Source organism: Grus americana, chromosome 12, assembly GCF_028858705.1.
Source record: "Grus americana isolate bGruAme1 chromosome 12, bGruAme1.mat, whole genome shotgun sequence".
NCBI lineage: Eukaryota > Metazoa > Chordata > Aves > Gruiformes > Gruidae > Grus > Grus americana.
The window spans coordinates 708,375-727,771 of record NC_072863.1 but is presented as its reverse complement, the minus strand read 5'-3'; the positions used below and the strand labels follow the sequence as shown (position 1 = coordinate 727,771).

Here is a 19,397-nt window from a genome sequence, read left to right as displayed (position 1 = left end):
GCACAGAAAGCCCGGGGCTCACGGTAACGGGGGAAGGGAGCCCCGAGCAGCGATGAGCGGCGGAGAGAGAACAATGGCGAACGCGGAACGGCCGCAGCCCGCACCCGGACCCGGATCCGCGCCGGGAGCGTTGGGCCGCGGCCGCTGCCTGAAGAGACCGCCCGGCAGCACGCGCTGCCGCCTCTGCCCGCACCGCCGCCGTCACTTCACAGCCGGTCGCGGCCGTGGCGGGGGCAGGGGCAGCCGCACCGCGGGCAGGGCCGTGCCTGCACCCGCCCGGCAGCCAGCACCGCTCCTCCCCGCCCGCACCGAGCGGGCTGCCCGGGACCGGCCCCGCCCGAACTACAAGTCCCGGCAGCGGCACGGCGGCCGGAAGCGGGGGGTCGGGTGGGGCGGGGGTCGCCTCAGCCGAGCGCCCGGCCCGGCCCAGCCCGCAGCCCCCGCAGCCGTGCGAGCCCGGCGGTCCCGGCGGCGTTGGGGGCGGTGGCGGCGGCGGTGTAGGCCCCGCCCGCCCGAGCCTCCCGGGTCAGGGCAGGGCCGGGCCGGGCCGGGGGCGGTGCCCGCCGGGGCGGGGGCATGGCCGCGGCGCGGGGCGCCCGGGGCGGGGAGAGGGCGCCGTAACCGCGCTCACCCGCCCCGCAGCGCGGCGGTGCCGGCGGCGGGAGGAGCGGCCGCCGCGGAGCCATGGGGCACCCGCCGTTGGAGTTCAGCGACTGCTACCTGGACAGCCCCGACTTTCGGGAGCGGCTGAAGTGCTACGAGCAGGAGCTGGAGCGGACCAACAAGTTCATCAAGGAGGTGATCAAGGACGGCAACGCGCTCATCGCCGCCATACGGGGTGAGCGGGCGAAGCGGCGGCGGGCCGGGGGCGGCGGGGGGGGGCGGCCGGGCCGGGGGCCCGGCGGCCTCCAGCCCCGGGGGAGCGGGGAGGGGCGGGGAGGTGCCGGGGGCCGCGTCCCGCCCTTCACCGGCGCCGTTTGGTGCCGCCGGGCCGGGCCGGGGATGCAGCAGGCAGCGGCTCTCTGCCCCGGGCTGGGCGGGCTTTCTCCCCGAGCATCGCGCTGCAGACGCGTCCCGGGGGCGCAGCCCGGCCCGGCTCCCCGCAGAGCCTCGTACCCCGGCCCTTGGCAGCCGCCTTGGCGGCGGGGAGGGCTGGCAGGCCGCGGGCAGCCAGCTGCCGGAGCCGGCCCTGTGCGGGTACCGAGCTGCGCTGGCCCCGCCGGGCTCCCCCAGGCACCGCCTGCATTTAAGGAGAATCATCCCGGCTTTGGGGAAGAGGCTCGGTTATGTTGCTTGACCAGAGACCGGGTGGAGCGTGGCCGCGGCAGCACGGGTCACCTCCTCGCCCAGCCCTGCTTCCCGGGGGCCGCTGCAGAGAGACAGGGCTCTCCGGTCCTGCTTTTGTCCTGGGTGCTTTATTTATTTTTTTTTTTTTTTAAACAATGACGAGAATTCTTTACAATTAAATGTAGGCTCCAGTGTTGACTTTGAGTCACTTGTTCAGGAGTACTGAGACCATCAGAGGTACCTGGACCCGGTTGTCTCATCTGTAACCACGCAGTCCTGCGCGCTTAACGCTTCGCTGACCTGTCTGTCTGCTTGGAATTTTTTTTGCCTCCGAGAGCTGTAGATATACTTTCCCGGTGTTATCTCTCACATCTTCTCCGCTTTTATAAATGTGCATGAAAATACGGCCAAAAGGGCATGACAGCACAGCAGCTATGTGCTGCGCTTGCATCAGCCCAAGTGAAGACAAATAAAAAAATCAGCGGGGCAGACTCTGATTATATGCTGTTTTTCTTGCCAGCTGGTTGGTTTTTAGTTGGTATTAATAGGTTTAGCTGCTGCCCTTTTGTTAAGAATAATTCAGAGCTTCCTCGTTATCAAGGCCATGACTGGAATAGCCTGTGCTTGCCCATCTGGAAAACAGTGAAGACAAAAGCTAGTATGACTGAAACAGCAGACGTTACAGGGCTGTAAGACACTAAAATGTACTACAAAAAACCCCCACATCTCTGCTCAGTCCAGGGGAAAAAAAAAACCAAAAACAAAAAAACAACAACAAAAAGAAAACCAACGAGATTTTAACGAGCCTGCTTGTTAATGTAAATACTCTGCTTTTTTTCATCACTTTGGTCAAAACCGTTTCCCTTTTTAATGTTTGTAAACCCTAATGCTGCACTCGGAGTAGGGATGTGAGGGATTCTGCTGGCTCAGCAGACGCATCCCAGTGAGACTGGCGAAGGAGGAAGGAAACTGAGTACACCCAAGCAGCACAGATAACCCCCCAGGACTGAGGAACCCCCAAATTTCTGCCTGAAATGCTGTGGGGTGTTTTTGTGCTGTTTTCTTTTTGAAGAGTGCAGCTGAACCAGGAGGCAGGGGGTGGCTTGGCAGAGGGGGCTGCTGGGGGGCTGCTGGGGCTGGGACCTGCCTGGGCCTCTGTCAGCTCTGGGGAGTCACCCCCTCCCCTTTACTGAACAGGTAACTTTAAAAAACTTGTAGGCTTTCCTCTCTGGATCCTGTCCACGTGGGACTGTGGATAGGAATTGGGGGCTGCGTGCGTCTGCTGGCTGAGCACGGCGGGCTGATGGTTGGTCGGTCAGTCCCGCTGCCCGGTCGGTGGCGGTGACGGCTGACAATTCGCTTCCGCCCCTTGGCAGCGCTGGGGATGGATCTGTCCCTCAGTGGCTGGGAAGCAAAGGTGAGAGAGAGAGTGAGATCCCTTCGTCAAGGGTTAATTACAATGATTGTTCCAATTGGATCTGGTCTCTGTCCTCCGCCTTATCCTTTTAATGGGTGAGGCACCCTCTTGGTTAAACCTTTGGCCAAACCGTTCCAAGGTATTGACTCACTGCACTGAGTGCAGACCTCTGGTGACTTCACAGATGTGTATATTGTCTGTGTGTTTGCTGATTAATTAACGAATAAACTCCAACGTGAGATTTAAAGCAAATCAATCCCCTGTTTTGCTCAGACTCGTAGATGTGTCAAACAAACACCTGCTGTCCCCAGCTGGTGGGCTCTTCAGCATGACGTGGTGATGGAAACTGCTGAACAAAAGGCTCGGGCGCAGCACCGCCTGTCTGGATACAAACACACGCATCCGCGTGAATTATGCAAGCACAGCAGCGCTCATGCAGACCACCAAGAAAAGAAATGCAGCTCCCCATTGCGGGGAGATAGGGTCTGCTGGGCTTTACGTGATCTGCCGTAAACACAGTCCACACTTAGTCTCAAAAACCTGAGACTGCCCAAAGTTGTCTTTTATTTTCCATTTGCCAAGTAACAGGGAAAAAGTGAGCGTGACTTTACGTGGAGCTCTGCAGGACCATCAGTTCATGTGCTGGATGAAGCCTGGTGGTTCTGAGTTGTCTGTGACATGAGGAGCACGCGTGTTGTTTTCTTGGTTGCTGGTAGTGTTCTCGTTGAAAGTGTCCGGCCAGTTGAGGTTGTTTCAGCCTACCTGCTGGGTAGTAAAATATTAGGAGTGTTCTAGCAGAGGCTCTAGAAGCTACAAAAGAAAAAAACCCGCTTGGTATCACTTTATTATTTGAGCAGCACAAGCTAGGCATCCAGCGTCTAGTACGTGCTACTTCAGTGACTTCTATTTGGAGATTTTTGGGATGTCTTCTGATGTTTTTGTAGCCCTTTTTCTCATAGATTAATTCACTATAATCATATTTGTAGCAAATTAATATGTGAACTTGCATGCAAATTTTTTAAACAAGTCATTCAAGTACCATGAGTAATATTAAATGCTTCCAGTGGTATATGTCTAGCTGGTAGGTGCACTGTTTTAATTAAATGGATTGCTTTTACAAATGCACGTCCTCCCTTCCATTTCCTGGTTTTAAGCCCTTCTGCTCCATCCCATCATTGGTGATGGTCAGCGATGGCGAGCGGTGAATCACTGCGAGTGTGACCTGGCTGCGATGTGCCGCGGGGAGCGGTTTTAAGGCAGCCACGTCTTTACTCCAGACTTGTTTACTGGTGTTTATACCCCATGGTCTTGAGGCTCGCTGTGACCTGGGCCCTTCCTCGGAGGAGAATTCCTGTTGATCTGGCTGAAGTGTCATTTAATCCCACTCCTTAAGCGATTCCTATGTGCGGCATGCACGAGCGGTGCAAGTGCCGGCGCCTTCTCAAGGAGGCAGGTGAGGGCTCGTGGGGATCCTGCTCGTGGGTGCCCACTGGCTATCCTGGAGAGGAGGAGAGGCAGGTCCCCCCTTCCCGTGGGAGATGTCCCTGTCAGGGTTTCTGTCTGTTGATGCAGCTCCGGAGCATTGCTGCTGCTGAGCCGAAACTGCCACCCCCGAGCTCCCCGATGGGGAGGCTGGGGCGGTGGGTCCCACGGTGGGGGAACATGGGCCTTGGTGAAGAAATTCATCTGCTTCAAGCTGCCACTCCTTTGCAGGAGTCTGCTGACTTCAGCTTCCCTTCACATTTCTAACGAAAAGCTGAACTTCCCTTCCCATCCCTTCCCTTCCCCATTCCCGGGAGAGGCTGGAACCACGGCCAGAGAGCCGCAGGGTAAGAGCTTTCCCAGGCAGCAGGGCTTCCCCACCTCTTGCTCCTCTGGAGGGAGAAGCAGGAGGGAGTACCGTGCCCAGCGCAGTTGTTCAGGGGCCAGTGTGGAAGCCGTCCCTGGAAAGCCCTGCTGCCGTTGGGTTTGCGGTGGGGCAGAGCCCGGAGCAGCTCCCGGCGGTTAGCTCGGGGTGGGGAGCGGGCTGAAGAAGGGCTTCCAGCGGCAGCCGAGGCTCCTGCCGCCCAAAGCACGGGCGGCAGAGGAGGCTTGTCTGGGGGCTGCAGAAAGCGCTGCCCCAGCCCACGCGACGGGAGGGCACGTGCTCGTGGAGGTAGTCATGCTGTCCTGCTCTGCGGAGGAGGGAGGCGTTAAGGGGGACTTCAGCTCCCCTTGGTCTGCTGCGTGCCTCGGTTTCCCCTTCTGCAGAGCGGGTAGGGCTTCAGGGCTTTGCCTGAAGTGGGGGGCTGTTACCCGAATGAGGGGTGCCCTTCGGTGCCTTAAACTCCTCTTGCCTTTCAAGGGATTCAGAGAAACTGGTTCCACCCGACTCTGACGTGTTACCAGCTGAAATAAATAGATGAAATACCGCAGGGACAGCCCTCCCGAGTGCTGTGCAGCTCCCCACGTCCTGGTGGGGGTCCTTGTGCAATTATAGTCACACAGTTGCTGCTTTAAGTGTGGAGTTTTTCTCTTGCAGACTGACAAACCTCTGACAGTTGACTATGCGTGGGACACCGTAAGATGACTTAAGTATAAGGTTGTGCCAAATGAGAAATTAAACTGACTAAAGCAGATAAAAATATTGTTCATCGGTAATAATCTTGGGCATGAAAGCCAATGGTAGCAAATAACTTACTTTGAGACAGAAATGTGAGTTATTTTTGTTGTAAAGTTGGCTGCATCCCTTCTTTTTCGTGCCAGGAGCACGCAGAGTGGCTGGCAGTGCCGGTCCCATACGTTGTGCTGGCAGTGCTGAAGCCTGCCGTGGCCGAGGAGGAAGAGGGGCCGGGGGTTAGCCTTCCTCCCCGGGGCTGGGGTGGCTGCCCATTTCTCCGCCCGCGGCGTGGTTCCTCGGCACTGCTTCACTCGCCCCCGAAAGCCCAGCTTGGCACTCCTCGCTGGCCCCCGCGGAAACTGCAAGGGCTGCCTTGCTCGGAGCGTGCCGGGCTGGCGTCTGTCCGTCTGTCCGTCCGTCCCCTCGGGCTGGGCACCGGGGATCCATCCCCGGCAGCAGCTCGTTTGTGTCGCGCAGCCCCGTGCCGTGGGAGCCAGCGCTGGCGTCGCAGGCAAGAGTCGCTGCAGGCTGCGTGCGCGAGGCCATGAGCAAGGATGTCGGACGTAGGTGACTGTGTAGCATCACAGTCATCGTAAGAGTGGCTTCTTTACATCATTTTCTTTCTGTGGCTCAATACGGTGGGGTTTTTGGAATCTCTCCTGCTCGCCGTGCTCTGCTACGTGTGTGGTAATGCAAACCCATCTATTTCCTCCTGCTCTTTGATCTTCTCTTGCAATTATATATCAAACGGAGCTTGAGAAATGTCAAGTTGAGGCTGTTTTTATTAATGTAGGAGTGCTGCTGTGGTGTAAACTGCCCTTTGAAGCTGGAAGAGCTTTGAGTTCCCATGCAAATGTTGCGTACGTGGTGTTGAACTTGATTTCTGTACTGCGTGAAGCTTTGCAGATTGCTTCTGGCTTTGCATGTCAGTTAACCGGCCTCCCCGGGCAGCACGAGTGTTTTATCCTGGAAGGATAACATCATAAAGGAGGGTGTCGAGGCGCCTATGCCTGCGAAGCACACGGCAGTCTGTAACACAAGGGACTGGGTGGGCTTTTCCTCTAGAACGGGGGCCCAGGGAAGGTCCTGCCCTCATCCTCTTCCCCGCAGGTCCAGCACCGTGGTGCTGTGCGTGGGAACTCGCTTGTCGGGTCGGAGCTCCGCGGTCCTCGGCATGGCAGACCTGTTCTCGACCAGTTTCTGTGCTGCTGTTAGGAGTGGTGCTCGAGGGTTGAATGCTTTGGAGGATAGAAAGCAGAGAGTCGACAGAGATTACAGCAGCCGGTTCCTGCAGAAACCCCCTGTGCTGGTTCATGTAAAGTCTGTAGAGACAAAGGCCTGAATCTGTTACTAGAGTTTGTTAGAGCCAGATATTGGCTTTTGCCTATGTCCAAACGAACCTAAAGCTCCTCTGGAAGAGGAACGAGTCTGTCCCACGCGTGCCCTTCTGCTGGCGCAGGAAAGGCTGCAGCTCTCCAGGCAAACATTAGCTCTGCGCTCCCGGCTGGGCTTGGCATCGAGGCGCCTGCATTAGAAATATCCTGTCCCACAAAGACAGCTTAGTTGTGAGCCAGCATATGGCACGTTAATGAAGATGTGCACAGAAATCGTCCGTGTGGGTACACAGAGGCCTTCTGTCTTGTGGAAAGCTGCTCGTTAAACTGCCCAGTACACCCCGGGGAATCTGGGGTCCAAGCAAGACTCGTATAAGCAGTTTCTCTGATGCCACTGGCTAGGCGAGCGTGAAGAGGCTGTTCATGTGCCTGGGTCCATGATGCAGCTGCTGCTGAGCGGGTCTGACTTCTCAAAAATCAGCGTGTCCTCTTCTTTCTCCTCCGGTTGTATCCTTGTGCTCTCCTGATGCTGCACCCCAGCAACAGCCAGTACCTTGACTTGCACGGGTGCAGGATCAGACCCTGTACCTGCAGGCACAGCTCTCGAAACAAAGAATTGGTGTAATCAGATGAATAAGGTCTCAGTGGCCTCGTTAGCTGGTCTGCTGTCCCTGTGTTTGGATATGATGTTTGTCGTTACACCAGCTTAGGGGTGCGCTAATGGGGAGAAATAAAAGTGGCTTCTTGGCTGTTGTCTTGCTTGGCTGCAGAGCTCCACGGGGAGCCTGAGCCCGGAGCTGCAGACAGAGCAAGCGACTACACACTGTGGCCTGGAGCGGGGCCGAGCTCGGCCGGGTATCAGCCCCGCTGCCTCCTCACTCGCCTTCCGAACTAAGGGCATTTGGGAAAGCATCGCAGAGGAGAAACACAGACATAGACCTGTTGCTTGTTCCGTGATGCTTTCCCACGGCAGCAGCACTGGCATCTTCTGTTTCCCTGTGGACCTGTTTTTGCCCCCATGCTGGTGGCACTGGGAGGAGCTGCCTTGGGCTGACTCTGCAGGAGGCACGGCTCTGCTGCACCGACACCTTTCTCCTGGAGCACATTACACCGTAGCAGTTAGTGTTAAGCTGTTTCTGGACTTCAGCAGGGGAAAAATGACTTGCTGGAAAATACATCACTCCCCTCTAGCAGTAATGTATTCTCCTTGTACTTGTCCTCTCCTTGCTGGTCTCCTCCGTCCTCGCTGGAGGTTTCATCCAGTACAGACTCCAGCTACTGCTGAGAACTTTTAGAATTTTCTCCCAGCTTCTCAGGTCTACTCGTCTGAAGACATCAAACCTATATCCAGTTTAAAAAGTCTCAGTTGTTTAGGGTGATGTTGTGTGGACCTAGACACCTCCTAGACCTAAACCAATGACAGTAAGTTACAGACATGGAGGACATGCTGATTTAGCCAGGAGCCAGGATCCTCTGCAAAAGAGAAGCGTGCAGTAATAGAATGAAAATGTCTTCTTGAGGATTTGGAGACCTGTGTGCTCCTGAGTATCACTGTGCTACAGTGCTGCAAACCGTGGTTTGCACCATCTCATGCAAAGGTGATAGCAGGAACACCTGGAAGCTGTTCGCACAGAGTCCTTGGGAGGCCTTGAGTAGATAAACTGTGGGTGTGTATCTGTATGCGGGAGAGACCACGGTATTCTGCAGCACCGGTAACACACAGTACCATTTACAGAAGTGATACTGGAAGTACTCTGGTGTCCTTGACCTAATAGGATGTGCATAATGATATCCCCCAAATGTGATTCCTTCCACTGAAAAAAATCACATCACCTTTTTTTCCTCTATCGGCCTTTGAGCAGGGCAGGAGATCAAATTCCCCATGCCCTGCAGCAGGTCCGAAGCAATACTCGACTTGCAAAAAAAGTTTCTGCGCCTGTACATCAACGCAGTGGACTTCAGCCCATGTGCCACTGGCACCACTCTCCGTGGTGAGCATCTGCACTCTGCGGGCGTCCTCGGAGCAGGTAGGAAGAGGGGAGTCTCTCTGCAGCCGGCAGACGATGAAGCAGCTCGTTTTCCTGGGCTGCAGGCACTGTGCACAGAATCTAGGGCCCCAAGTTGGTGCAAATCTAAAACAGACGCGCTTTAACCAGAAACTAAAAAAACAATAGCAAAAAAAAAAAAAAAGAACAAAAAACCCTTCCAAAAAGCCAACCCTTCCCCCAGCCGACAAAGCCGTATCTTCAGACACAGGCAGGAAAGATGAGGAGCACGCACAGTATCTGCCTACTCCAGTTGCGAGGCGTATCTTACCCCTTGTTTCGGGACTCCTCGATGTGTCTGTGTTAGATTTTGCTGCAGGCCAGAGCAATTTGCTCGCCCTGCGTGTTGGTGCCGTCATGTTTGCTTTGCCGTGTGGCTGACGCGCGGGGCTGGGTGCCTGCGCAGCCGCGGCTCCCACGTGAGCTGCGTGGTGCCGGGTTCCACGGGGAGCACCCAGGCGGCCTCGCTGCCCTCCCTGCGTGTCCCACAGCTGGCCCGGTGGGGACCCCAGCCTCATCCCCGGGAACTGCTGGCTTCTGCTGATCACAGCTGCTCTGTCCGCATCCTTGTCGCCTGCACGAAGGGTGCCCAGGGCTTGGTTTGCTGGTAGGAAGCCGAGGGCAGGAGCATCTCCTGGGGTCGTCCCCAGCCCCTGCTGCAGCAGCACCACGCGCCAGTCCCCTCCCTGCCAGCGCGGGGCTGCTGAACGGGCTGGTCCAGCTTAAAACAAACCAGTGCGCGGTATTTTGTGATGGTTTTTTCCAGCCCCGTCAGCGCCCCGATACACTTCCTGAAAGCTCGCCTGCATACGTCGGCACAAAGGGCCAGGGCAAGGGGCTAAGTCATTTTCATGCATTTAAGTATATTTTTTCTTTTGCTACATGAGACATGCAGAGAGCTTTTCATCCATCCTCTGTTGCCTTTCCTGGCTCCTTCCCTGGGAGGATGTGGGTGTTATCCATGTTTTGTAGTGTGTCTGACAGCCCAGGGGCTCGCAGCAGCGCTGCTGCTGACCGGAGAGTTTCCTCTTGACTCACCATGCGAAGACTTGGCTTTTCTGGCTTTTTTCTTGAGAAATTTTTGGAATATTTTATACATTAATTCTGTTGGTGTCACACCGATAACTACAGATGTGGCACCCCATGTTCTCCCACAAGCTTTTCACGGGTGGCTTCTGTCCTGCTGCGTGCCAGCCCGGCGTCGTGGGGCGGCCCCGGCAGCCCCGCTCGTTCCGCAGCCGGACACCTCCCCACGGCAGCGTCCCGGCAGCGTCCCGGCTGTGCTGCTCCTCGGCCCTGTGCCACGTTGTACCTGCCTGGAGAAGGTGGCTCTCGCACCGATCTCTGGCTGCCTGGCTGTGGATCCGTTCTGCCCTTCATGCTGCCTCTGAGACGTACGACGTTTCTGCGCAGTTTGAAGGACTGTGGGGTTTACAGGAAAAAAGAACAAACTTCTTCCCCACGAGCAAGCAGTGCTATTTTACAGATGTTGAACGCACCGACATGAAAGGTCTTTTGAAACTGCTAGTGAAATTCAGCAGGCGGCAGTTATTTTCCTTAGTAAGCATTAAACAAACGTTTCAAACTGTGTAAACCTATTTCAGTTTCTGATACATATGAAGAAAAAAGCTTTTGGAAACTTCTCATTTTTGTTTTGGTGATGGTGGACTTTTCCACACAGGCTTTTGTTTCGCCCTGCAGACTCCTCACCCCAGGTCATGCTGGCTTTTCCTTTCTGGGGCACCTTCAAAGCTAGCTTTGTCGCCGCTGTCCTTTTTTGTCACCAAACCCTCCATAAGGTGAATGTGCAGTCACGAGTTGTTCAAATGACGATAAGAGCAGCTGAATAGCCTAAGATAAAGTTTATATTTATAAGTAAAGCCTGGAATTCAGGTTGCTCTTTGCAGTCTGTTTTTTATCCTGTTCCTTCAGCCAAGACTGATTATGAAGTGCTGAGGCTAGATATTTTTAAAACAAGAGTAATTTTATTAATTGTACTAAACCTCGTAGCTGTGAAAAAGGAGAACAAGGGACATGGCGTGTTCCTGTGCCGTCAAATGATGGACTGGGGCATTGGGGTCCCTCTGTGGTGGAGGCAGAGAACCAGACCCCGAGTCCTTGAGGGATGTGGGGCTCGCAGAGGTGCCCAGAGTGGGGGGAGCTCTCAGCGAAGCCCACCTAATGGTGCTCCGCAGGGCGGGTGGGTTCGGGCCGTTCCAGCGCAGGTCGGGTTGAAGGTGCCCGGGGGCTCCCAGGCGGTGCCGGCTGGCGCGGGACGGGCCGTGTCGTGTCCTTGCCGGCAGCGGCTCCTGGCCCTGGAGCAGGAGGGATGCGCGTTCCTCCCCGCACTGAACCGCTTCGGATCGCTCGTAAGCCGCTTGCGAGTCTTCCCATTGCACGGCGTGTGACTCATCTGGCCTCCTGCCTGGCCCTCTCTGCACCCTTGTCGAAGGAAACTCTGAAATCATCGCGTGCCGGGGGAGCGAGCTGCTGGCTCTGCTCGCTCGCTGAAGCCGCCTGCAAAAGTGGTTGGTTTTCACTCGCCATGCTCCTGCCTGGGAAGGGTGGCTGCTGGAGAGCTGCAGTGAGACGCATCTGATGGCTCTGCAGATCATAAGATATCTCTGTGGGGATTGCTAATGCTCTGCCCCGGATAAGAGTCTGTTGTTTTCGTGTTTGTTTTCCCTGTGTTCGTACTGCTTGTACAGCAGGGAGCCGCGGGTCTTGGAGCACACCCTCTCCTGCTGCTTACGCCAAAGCAGCCGTGCCAAAAACTTGCTCGGTTGCTCTTGGAGCCGGGGAGCTCCGGGCAGCCTGAAGCGCCACAAGGATTTGTGCAGCTCTGCCCTGTCCTCACTGACCAGCCGCTTTGCACGAGGTTCTCCTGAGGCCCCGGGAGCTGGGCTGCACAGCCCCTCCTCGACAGCTCGCGCCTCCCGAGGAGGAAATGAATTTGCTTTCCATGGCTCCGCTTTTTGGCTTTTTTGTTTTTCAGAGAGTCTGTCCTTTAGTCAACATCCCTAAGCCCTGTCCCCAGGGTTGGGGAAAGCTGTTAGAAAATGCAGCTGGCCTCCATGGGACGGTGATATAAGCAGGTATATAAATAGGTGCAGCAGACGGAGCCGCCTGCTAGCCTCACCCTGCTTCCTGCCGCCTGCTTGAGTCGCAGCCCCGGTCCCCGCAGCGATGCCCGGCTGCCGCAGCTCACCTGGCACTGCCATCCCCGTGCCCGTCGGCAGCCTCGGCGTGCTCTGCTGCCAGGGGCGGGCGTCCCGTAATGGGTTTGGGAGCCGCTGACCACCCCAGCACGGGAACGCCAGCACCGTCATCCTCTGCCTCGCGGAGCTGGGCAGCATTCCCCTCTCCTTCCTTTGCTCGAGTTTGGTGCGCTCCAGGGCGGTGCTGAGCAGCTCGCTGTTGTAGTGACGGTTGGGTTTGGGCTCCGGGTGGGCTGACGTGCGTCCGGGTGTAGCAGCAGCCAGCCCCCGCGGTCGGGTTTTGGCCCATGGTGGACCAAAGGGCTGCAGCAGAGTTTCCTCCTTGGTGAATCTTCTCTGCATCTGCGACCCTTTGAGCGTTTTCTCAAAGAATAGTTATTCCTGTCGGTGCTCATCTGAGTGATTAAACTGAGTTTTATATTGGAAACGGGCAGTGCGGCGCTCGGTTGTATCAGTGAGGCGCAGAGCTCGACCGTGGTCTGCGTCAGCCGTGTCCTAGAGCTGTGCTGAGCCCCGTGCTCGCAGGCGTCGCTCCCTGCACCCTTGGGTGCTGTGGTCAGGTGGTCCTCATGAAACGTGTTTTCCTCTACATCAAATAAATACAAAAAATAGGAATTCACTACATGGTCAGGCTTTGCCGGGAGCTGAATCGGGCATGAAAGAATTCCTGTTGTGAGGGTTTGGGGTGAAATGACGTATGAAACGGGCTGACTGCAGCTGGTGGAGGGGTGTTTGCCAGCCCCTTCGCTCTTCTGGGGCGGTGGGAGCTCTTCGTAAAGCACCTTGTCCCTAAACTTGAGTTAAAATGAATGGAGAAAATTTGGTCATTTCCCCTCTGACATACTGGATGGATGTCATGGCATATGTGATTGAGACAAATTATAGTTGTATTTCTTAATGTGCATTTCAACACTTTTGCTGATTTCTAAGGCTGCTAATCTTTTTTTAACTTCCATTTCAGTTAGCCACGTGTTCTGGGCTGTCTGCCTCGTGTCTTTTTCCAGTTTCGCTGAAGGAACTCCTCCAGCTTTGCAGGGCTGCGAGATCGCTTGAAAGGCCAGAAGAATGCCAGAGGTGAAAAATTGTCCTGCGAGGAGTTCCGGCATTCAGCGTGTAGTTTTACCTCTCGCTCGTTGTGGGGAGCGTTACGTGAAGCGCTGGTGCCAGCGGTGGCTTTGCCGTGCCACTATCCGTGGCGGGGAGCACGGGGGTCGGTGTGCTCCGCTGTCCCTGCCTGGCCGGGCTGGGGAGGGGACCGTGCTGGCACGGGGATCGTGGCTGTCCTGGTATTTCAGAACCAAAATCATACGAATGGGTCTGTACGCTGTCCTTTATGAAAACATTAAAAATACAGCCTCAAGTGCCGCTCTCTGGGAAACCAGTACAAACCAGAGGGTGGCACTGGGGGAATGGTCTGCTCCGCGTCTTCGCGTTAAAATGTGGCTTTGCTGCGTGCTTGTCATCCTGGTCAGCGGTATCTATCACTAGGAAGGTCTAGGGAGGGAAACTTACACTGGATAATCAGAGGCAGGGGCAGAGTGCATCCTTGTCTGCAGAAGCCACAACCTGCGTCACTCCTGTTTTTCTCCAAAGCAGGCCAATACACCCCAGAACCTTGCTGTCCTTCCGACCTTGCTTGTTTGCTTTTTGTGTTTGGTTGGGTTTTTGAGGTGATACGTTGCCTAAGTTCTGAGCTGTTGATGAGGAGACCCGCAGTCCCCTCTGCTCGTGGCAGCAGAACAGCCTCTCTCTGCGTTTTAACTTCCTTGACCTTTGCTAGGTGTGATAATAAGGCTTGCCAGCTTTTCCCGAGTGTGTCAGGTATGGTATAGCAGGTTTCCGTCAGTCAGTGAGGGAGATAAGACAAGCATAAGGAATATATGAGAAATGTAAAGAATTGCTGTGTTGGTCTTTTTTTTTCTTTTTTTAATTGAACAGTAAATAAGGAAAATAAGCCTGTCGAGCAAGTTTGTGCACTTACCACAAGGTTGCCTGGGCAAGGAGGAGAATTTATGAGAATGAAGAATTAGGTTTAGGACATGAAGCAGAAACTAGGTGAGGGAAAAGTGGCAGGGTGATGTGTAAGTTTAGGTTATGGTACAGAGGGCAGATGACCAGCTCGCAAAGCAAAAGGCCCTGGGTAGGGAGAGTTACTGAGAAATGTATTTGTACTTGAACCACAGCCCTGCTCTTCTCCCTGGAGTCTGTGCTGGATCGACTGCAGAAGTGAAGTGGCAGTTTATAAAATACTCGGTCAATAAAGGACTGATTAGAAAAGATAAATAGATAACAGAAGTATTAGACGTTCAGTAAATTCCTTTGCAAGAGATTTGTAAAGTACAGCTAACTATAGCAAGTTATTTTTAGAATTTCATGCTAGCCATTTACTTCTGGCAAGTGGAAAAGCCATGTCAGTGTGTGAAAAATGGCCTTTGTAAAATGTGTCAGTATTTCTGAATCCCCACAGCATCCGGACAGCCCTCAGGGACCCTCGTGAACAGCTTCCCGGGGGTTAATGCAGAGCACTGTCTGCGCTGTACCGGGCCATTTTTTAATTACCTCGTGGTAAGCATCTCTCGTCTGTGGAGTAACAAGAGTGCCGTTGTCCTCTCAAGACACTTGTGTAGATCTGGGACTACCTAGAAGGCTGACCGGAAGATTATTTTTTTTCCTCATCTGAAAAAGCTAACTTGTTTTTGTGTTCGAGCAGCTGTGGAGTATTTAGGAGCGTTCTGTGAGTCAGGGCTCATTACTCACGTTGCTAATGGCACATCTGGGCTCAGTCGGGGTAACTTCATTGATTCAGGGTTGAGGTATTTTGGTGGGACAATGTTTGGGGACTTCATGCAGTTAGTACACGCTGCGTAAATACAGCAGCTTGGAGCAGAACCCGACCCCTTGGCCAAGCACTTTGTGTGTCGGCTCGTAAAGCTTTGCTGCGAGTACAGAGAATCCCCTGGAAGCGGTGGGTCGGGTACCGCATCCAGAACCTCATCTCCGGGCTGGCGGCGTGGATGAACTCCATCTCCTTCCTGATGCAGCTCCCTGGGAAATTCTTCAGTGGGAGTTGGTAACAATGGGCACATTCTTTTCCCTTCAGGGATCGTGGCCCTCTCTTTTGCATGCTGGAGGAAAAATGGTATTTCTCATGTTCTGCATGTCCCGTTGCTCAGCTCTCCACGAGGAAGTAGAAAATGTTCCGTAGTGACCAGGCCTTTGGAAGAAATTTAGTTGCATCCTCAGCTGCTGTGCATCAGGGTCTTGCAACATTTCCCTGAAAAGAATGGATTTCCAGAGTTCAGATCTTAACCCTCAAATTTGTCCTTGGCTTAAAATGCTCTTATTTAAGTACAGAATGAACTTCTATTGTCTTTTCTTTGTTTGCTTATTTGAAAGAAAAAAAGTGCTGGTTTTGATATTTCTGTTTTCAAGCTGGAAAAGAGGAAAGCAAAATACAAAAACGGAGCTCGTCCTTACGTTCGATCTGTTTATTTGCATTGCCATAGCTCAAAATTGGTTTGGGTTTTCCTTTTCCAACTTTCCAGGAAGATTTTGACAGTTACAGGTAGTCGCGGGGATGGATTGTCGAAGCTGTCGGTACGTTGCTCCGTGCAGGGCAGCCCCGCGCTGCGGGCGGTCGCTTCCCACGCGGGCAGGGTTGTCCCGTCCCTTCCCGGGGACACTGCAGCTCTCTTGGCTCAGCTGTCCGTGCTTGTGCCTCTTTGGTTTTAGCCCCGGTTGGAGTCAAGTTAAATTAAGGACTGCTTTACTCGAGAAATGTCACTGGCCGATGGTTGCTGTGGTGATGGGGTGTGTGGTTTTTTTTTTTTTAATTTTTGTTTTGTTTTCTCCTTAATTTGTGGTGTGATGCGCAGGGAGCGGTGCGGGACTGAGGATAAGCCAAAGACCTGCCGGAGCCACTGCCCGTTCGGCCCCGAGCTCCGGGAGGAGCGGCAGTTCTCCCCAATTCCCAGGGAGAAGTGGAGGTGGTGGTGGTGCTTTACTGACTGCCCGCCGCACAGCTAACGAGCGTGAAGTGATCGGGTCAGGAGGGGATGTCAGGTATGAGTGACCTGCGTGAGCGTCCCGGTAGATGCGGAGCCGATGCCCTGCGACTGCTCTCCTACACAGCAGGAGGGTTTTGCTGTTTTGTGAAGTGTTTCTTTCTAAAAATCACACTGCTTTCTCTCTGCGTCTCCGTTACACTCCGCGTCGTGTTGTGGTAAATGAGGCAGCCCGAGCACGGCCCTCCCTTCCCGGTGGTCCCTGTAGCTGTCACCAGCGGGTCGTCACTGGCACTTCTGTTCCCATGTTCTTGGGGATGTCTTCCTCTCCTGGCAAGGGAGGACCTTTGCAATCGCACAGACAGACACTTAAATAAGCACGACCCTCCTCTGAGGAGTGCAAAGCTAATTAAAGGTGTGTGTCTGTGACATCCCGAGCATCGCGGACCCTCCAGCAGCACCTCCGCCCCGTTCTCCAGCTGCATCCGCTCGTCCCCATGGCAGCACGTGGTGCGGCGTGGGGCTGCGTCCCCCCGCGGGGCTGTCCTGTGGCGATGGTTTCCTTCTGGTTTAAATGCTGAGCGTTGGCGGGGGGGTGGAAAGCAGAACCACAGCCTTTTTTAGGGGTCCTGGTTGTCATCCGTGCTTTTGCAGAAGTCCATGGGTTTTGCAAAGATAGCAAAATTTTTTTGTTCGTAGTCTTCAGTTGCTGTGAAAGGTTGAAATGAGAATCCCCGCTAGGTCTTTGCTGAGCAGGCTGTGGGGCACATCCTTGAATAGCTGCAGTCTCTGGAGGTGTGTTTATTCATACATAAATAGAACCAGAAGGTTCTTTGTGTACCTCCCAAGACCAGCGCGGCTGTACTGGCACTCCTTCCCTCCCTCCAGCCAGGCGCAGCTTGGCTGGGGTTGTTCTGTGCGGAGAGATGGGACTTTATTTTTACTAGAAGAGTAAATTATTGTGACCGCAAATTGTGAGAGTTGGCATCCTTACTGTAAGGAGGAAGAGTCCTAGAGGATTCCTGATCGAATTCATTGTGGTGCGTTTCCAGAGAAACGGGCTGGGCTGTACCAAGAGCAGGCAGGGTCCGGTGGGGCGGCTCTGCACGCTGTTTGCAGTGACAGCCCTGGCTTGCAGGCACGGCGATGTTCCTTCGGCGGCGGTCCGGCTCTCCGCACGCGTTCCTGGTGCTGCGTGAGCAGGGCAGACCCTGCAGCCGCCTCTCCAGCCTGCACCCTCTCCCTGCTGCCAGGATTTGGTTTAGGGGAAAACTGAGTGCCTGTTAAAACGAGAGGGAATACGGGCTTATCTCTCCCAGCGTGGAGACGTAGCCCCCTTTTTCCACGCAGCTGATCTCTTCCTGCCCAGCTCCAGCTGCTGACCGCGGTGGCTCCTTCCTGCTGTCGAGCTGCTTTCCTGTGGCCGTGGCTCTTCTCCCTGTCCCCCCCACCTCGTCCTCGTCCCCGTCCCCTGGTGTCACCACACCACCTTTCGGGTGCCACAGAGGGAAGGCACGACTTCCCACCGCGTGTCTCCGGTGGGGATGGTCTGCGTCAGGCCCGGGGGCTGCCCTGGCCGCTGGACCCCGCAGGGACACAGCCCCCCGGCGCGAGCATCTTCTCTTCCCGCGGTGGCCGGTGCCAGCAGGCACTGCTGCGGCAGGGTCAGCTGCCAGCGTCGCCCCAGCGTTCCTTTCCCGATAAACACCCCATCACGATAACGACGCCCGTAGTACCGTAGCAGTGCCCAGTGCTGTCCTTCCTGCCTGTACACATAGGACTTGTCAGAAGCCGGTGTTCGGCCAAGGCCCTGTACGTGTACGAGGACGAGTCACGCTGGTCCGTCGGAGTCTGGTTTCCATTAAACCTCCTCAGGAGCCACGCCAGGCGTTCGCAGCACTGGCTCTCCCTCCGGCTCGTCCGCTCCTTTCCTAACCCTGCATCTTCCACACTTGTGTTTCCCTGGTGGGGTCCGTGCGTGGTGCCAGGCGGCTGCCCCGGCCACCCCGGGGATGTCACCTCGGCGTGGGACAGCGGGGATGGCACGGCCGTCAGCTGCCGTTAGCTCCGGGCAGCGGGGTGAATGCAGGGGGATGAATGCACGTGGACACTGCTCGCAGCCGGGGCTTCCTACACCTGACTTTGCTGAAGGTGAGGATGAGGATGGCTCCCCAAAATGAAAAAAATCCTTGTCCCAAGTGAAACCAAACAGCGGTAAATTGGTTAAGGGGTATGCTTTTTTTTTTTTCCACTGTTAAGCTCATGTGAGATGTGGTTTATAGCACGTCCACCTGGATTTCCTTCAGCTAGAAAACTGGCAAACAAACTTTCAGGCCAGGCAACATTTTGAAAGGAAAATGTAACTTAAATCAGCTATACCGTTTCTTTTTTTCTGACTAAAATATACTGTGTTTGGCTTTTTCAAACCCTTCTGTGCTATTGTTCTACCTCTGTTTCTATGAAACCGAAAGGGCGAGCAGCCGGCCAGGGACCGTTTCTCCGGTGCTGGGGCTGAACGCTGTGCTGACACACGCGAGGGAGAAGCGGTGCCTGCAAACCCAGCGTCCCCGCCAGGCGCTGCGCGTGGGAATTGTGAGCAGCGTCCGGGCTCACGGGGACTCACGCAGCCGGAGCTGGCTGTGCCTCGTGGAGGGGGACGGACGGACGCCAGACAGAGGGATGGACACCGACCGGGGCAGGCAGCGGTGGTGATGGATCCAGTGCCGTGCTGGGGGTGTGTGGGGGGGTGGGATGCGAGGAGCCGTCTCGGGTGCTGCTGGCTTTTGGAGGGGCTGCTCAGGGACCCGGCGCTGGGTCGGGGTGGGCAGCGTCCGAGGAAGATGATGAGGGTTTGCAGGGGGACGAACAAAGATTCCCCTGAGCGGCAGCTGAATGAGAGCCTCCAGCCCCGGCCTGAAGCGAACGCTGCGGGGACCGAGTGTGAATTATTTGCTGCAGTTTTCCGTCAAATCAATGACATCATTCTGTGCTGGAGTTCACCCATTTACGCGCGCTCTCAGCCCCCCGGCAGCTGTGCTTAAATAGCGACATTCAGGCCTGAATCTGCCCATTCAGGAGCAAAGGTTTGACCCCACGGAGGAAACTGCTGAATGAGGCTTTTGAGGGGAAAGCGGGGACTGTCTGCGCTTTGGGGCTGTGGTCGCTCGGGGGTCCCGGGGTGCTCCTGGCCGGGGGCAGGGGACGCAGAGCAGCCCAGGCGCCTGCCGGGGTTCCATGCGGCCACTTGATCCCTTTTCCCAACGTCCAGTTCGGTGGCGTCTGATTTTTCTCTCCCCTTCATAACAGTGTTTCAGAAAGCCCCATGTTTGCTGCCGTGGTGATGAGTTCTTTTGTCACTGAGTCTGCAGCGGAAAAGAACACACAAAAATACACCCAGATCACCATCTTCCTCAGGCTAGAAATGCAGGGGGTAGCCTATACTGTGCAGACACAATTCCTCACTAATTCACACCTCATTTTTGGCTGTCATTTC

General features: G+C 55.2%; 1 protein-coding gene across 1 annotated transcript in view; it reads left to right on the top strand.

The window, feature by feature from the left end:
- Positions 1 to 507: 507 nt before the first annotated feature.
- Positions 508 to 19,397, top strand: part of OPHN1 (oligophrenin 1) — a 65,871-nt gene continuing 46,981 nt past the window's right edge. The window contains exon 1 of the mRNA XM_054839742.1: positions 508 to 838. Coding sequence (XP_054695717.1) covers positions 685 to 838 — 154 coding nt within the window. The 5' untranslated portion in view covers positions 508 to 684. The remainder of the gene's footprint in view (positions 839 to 19,397) is intronic.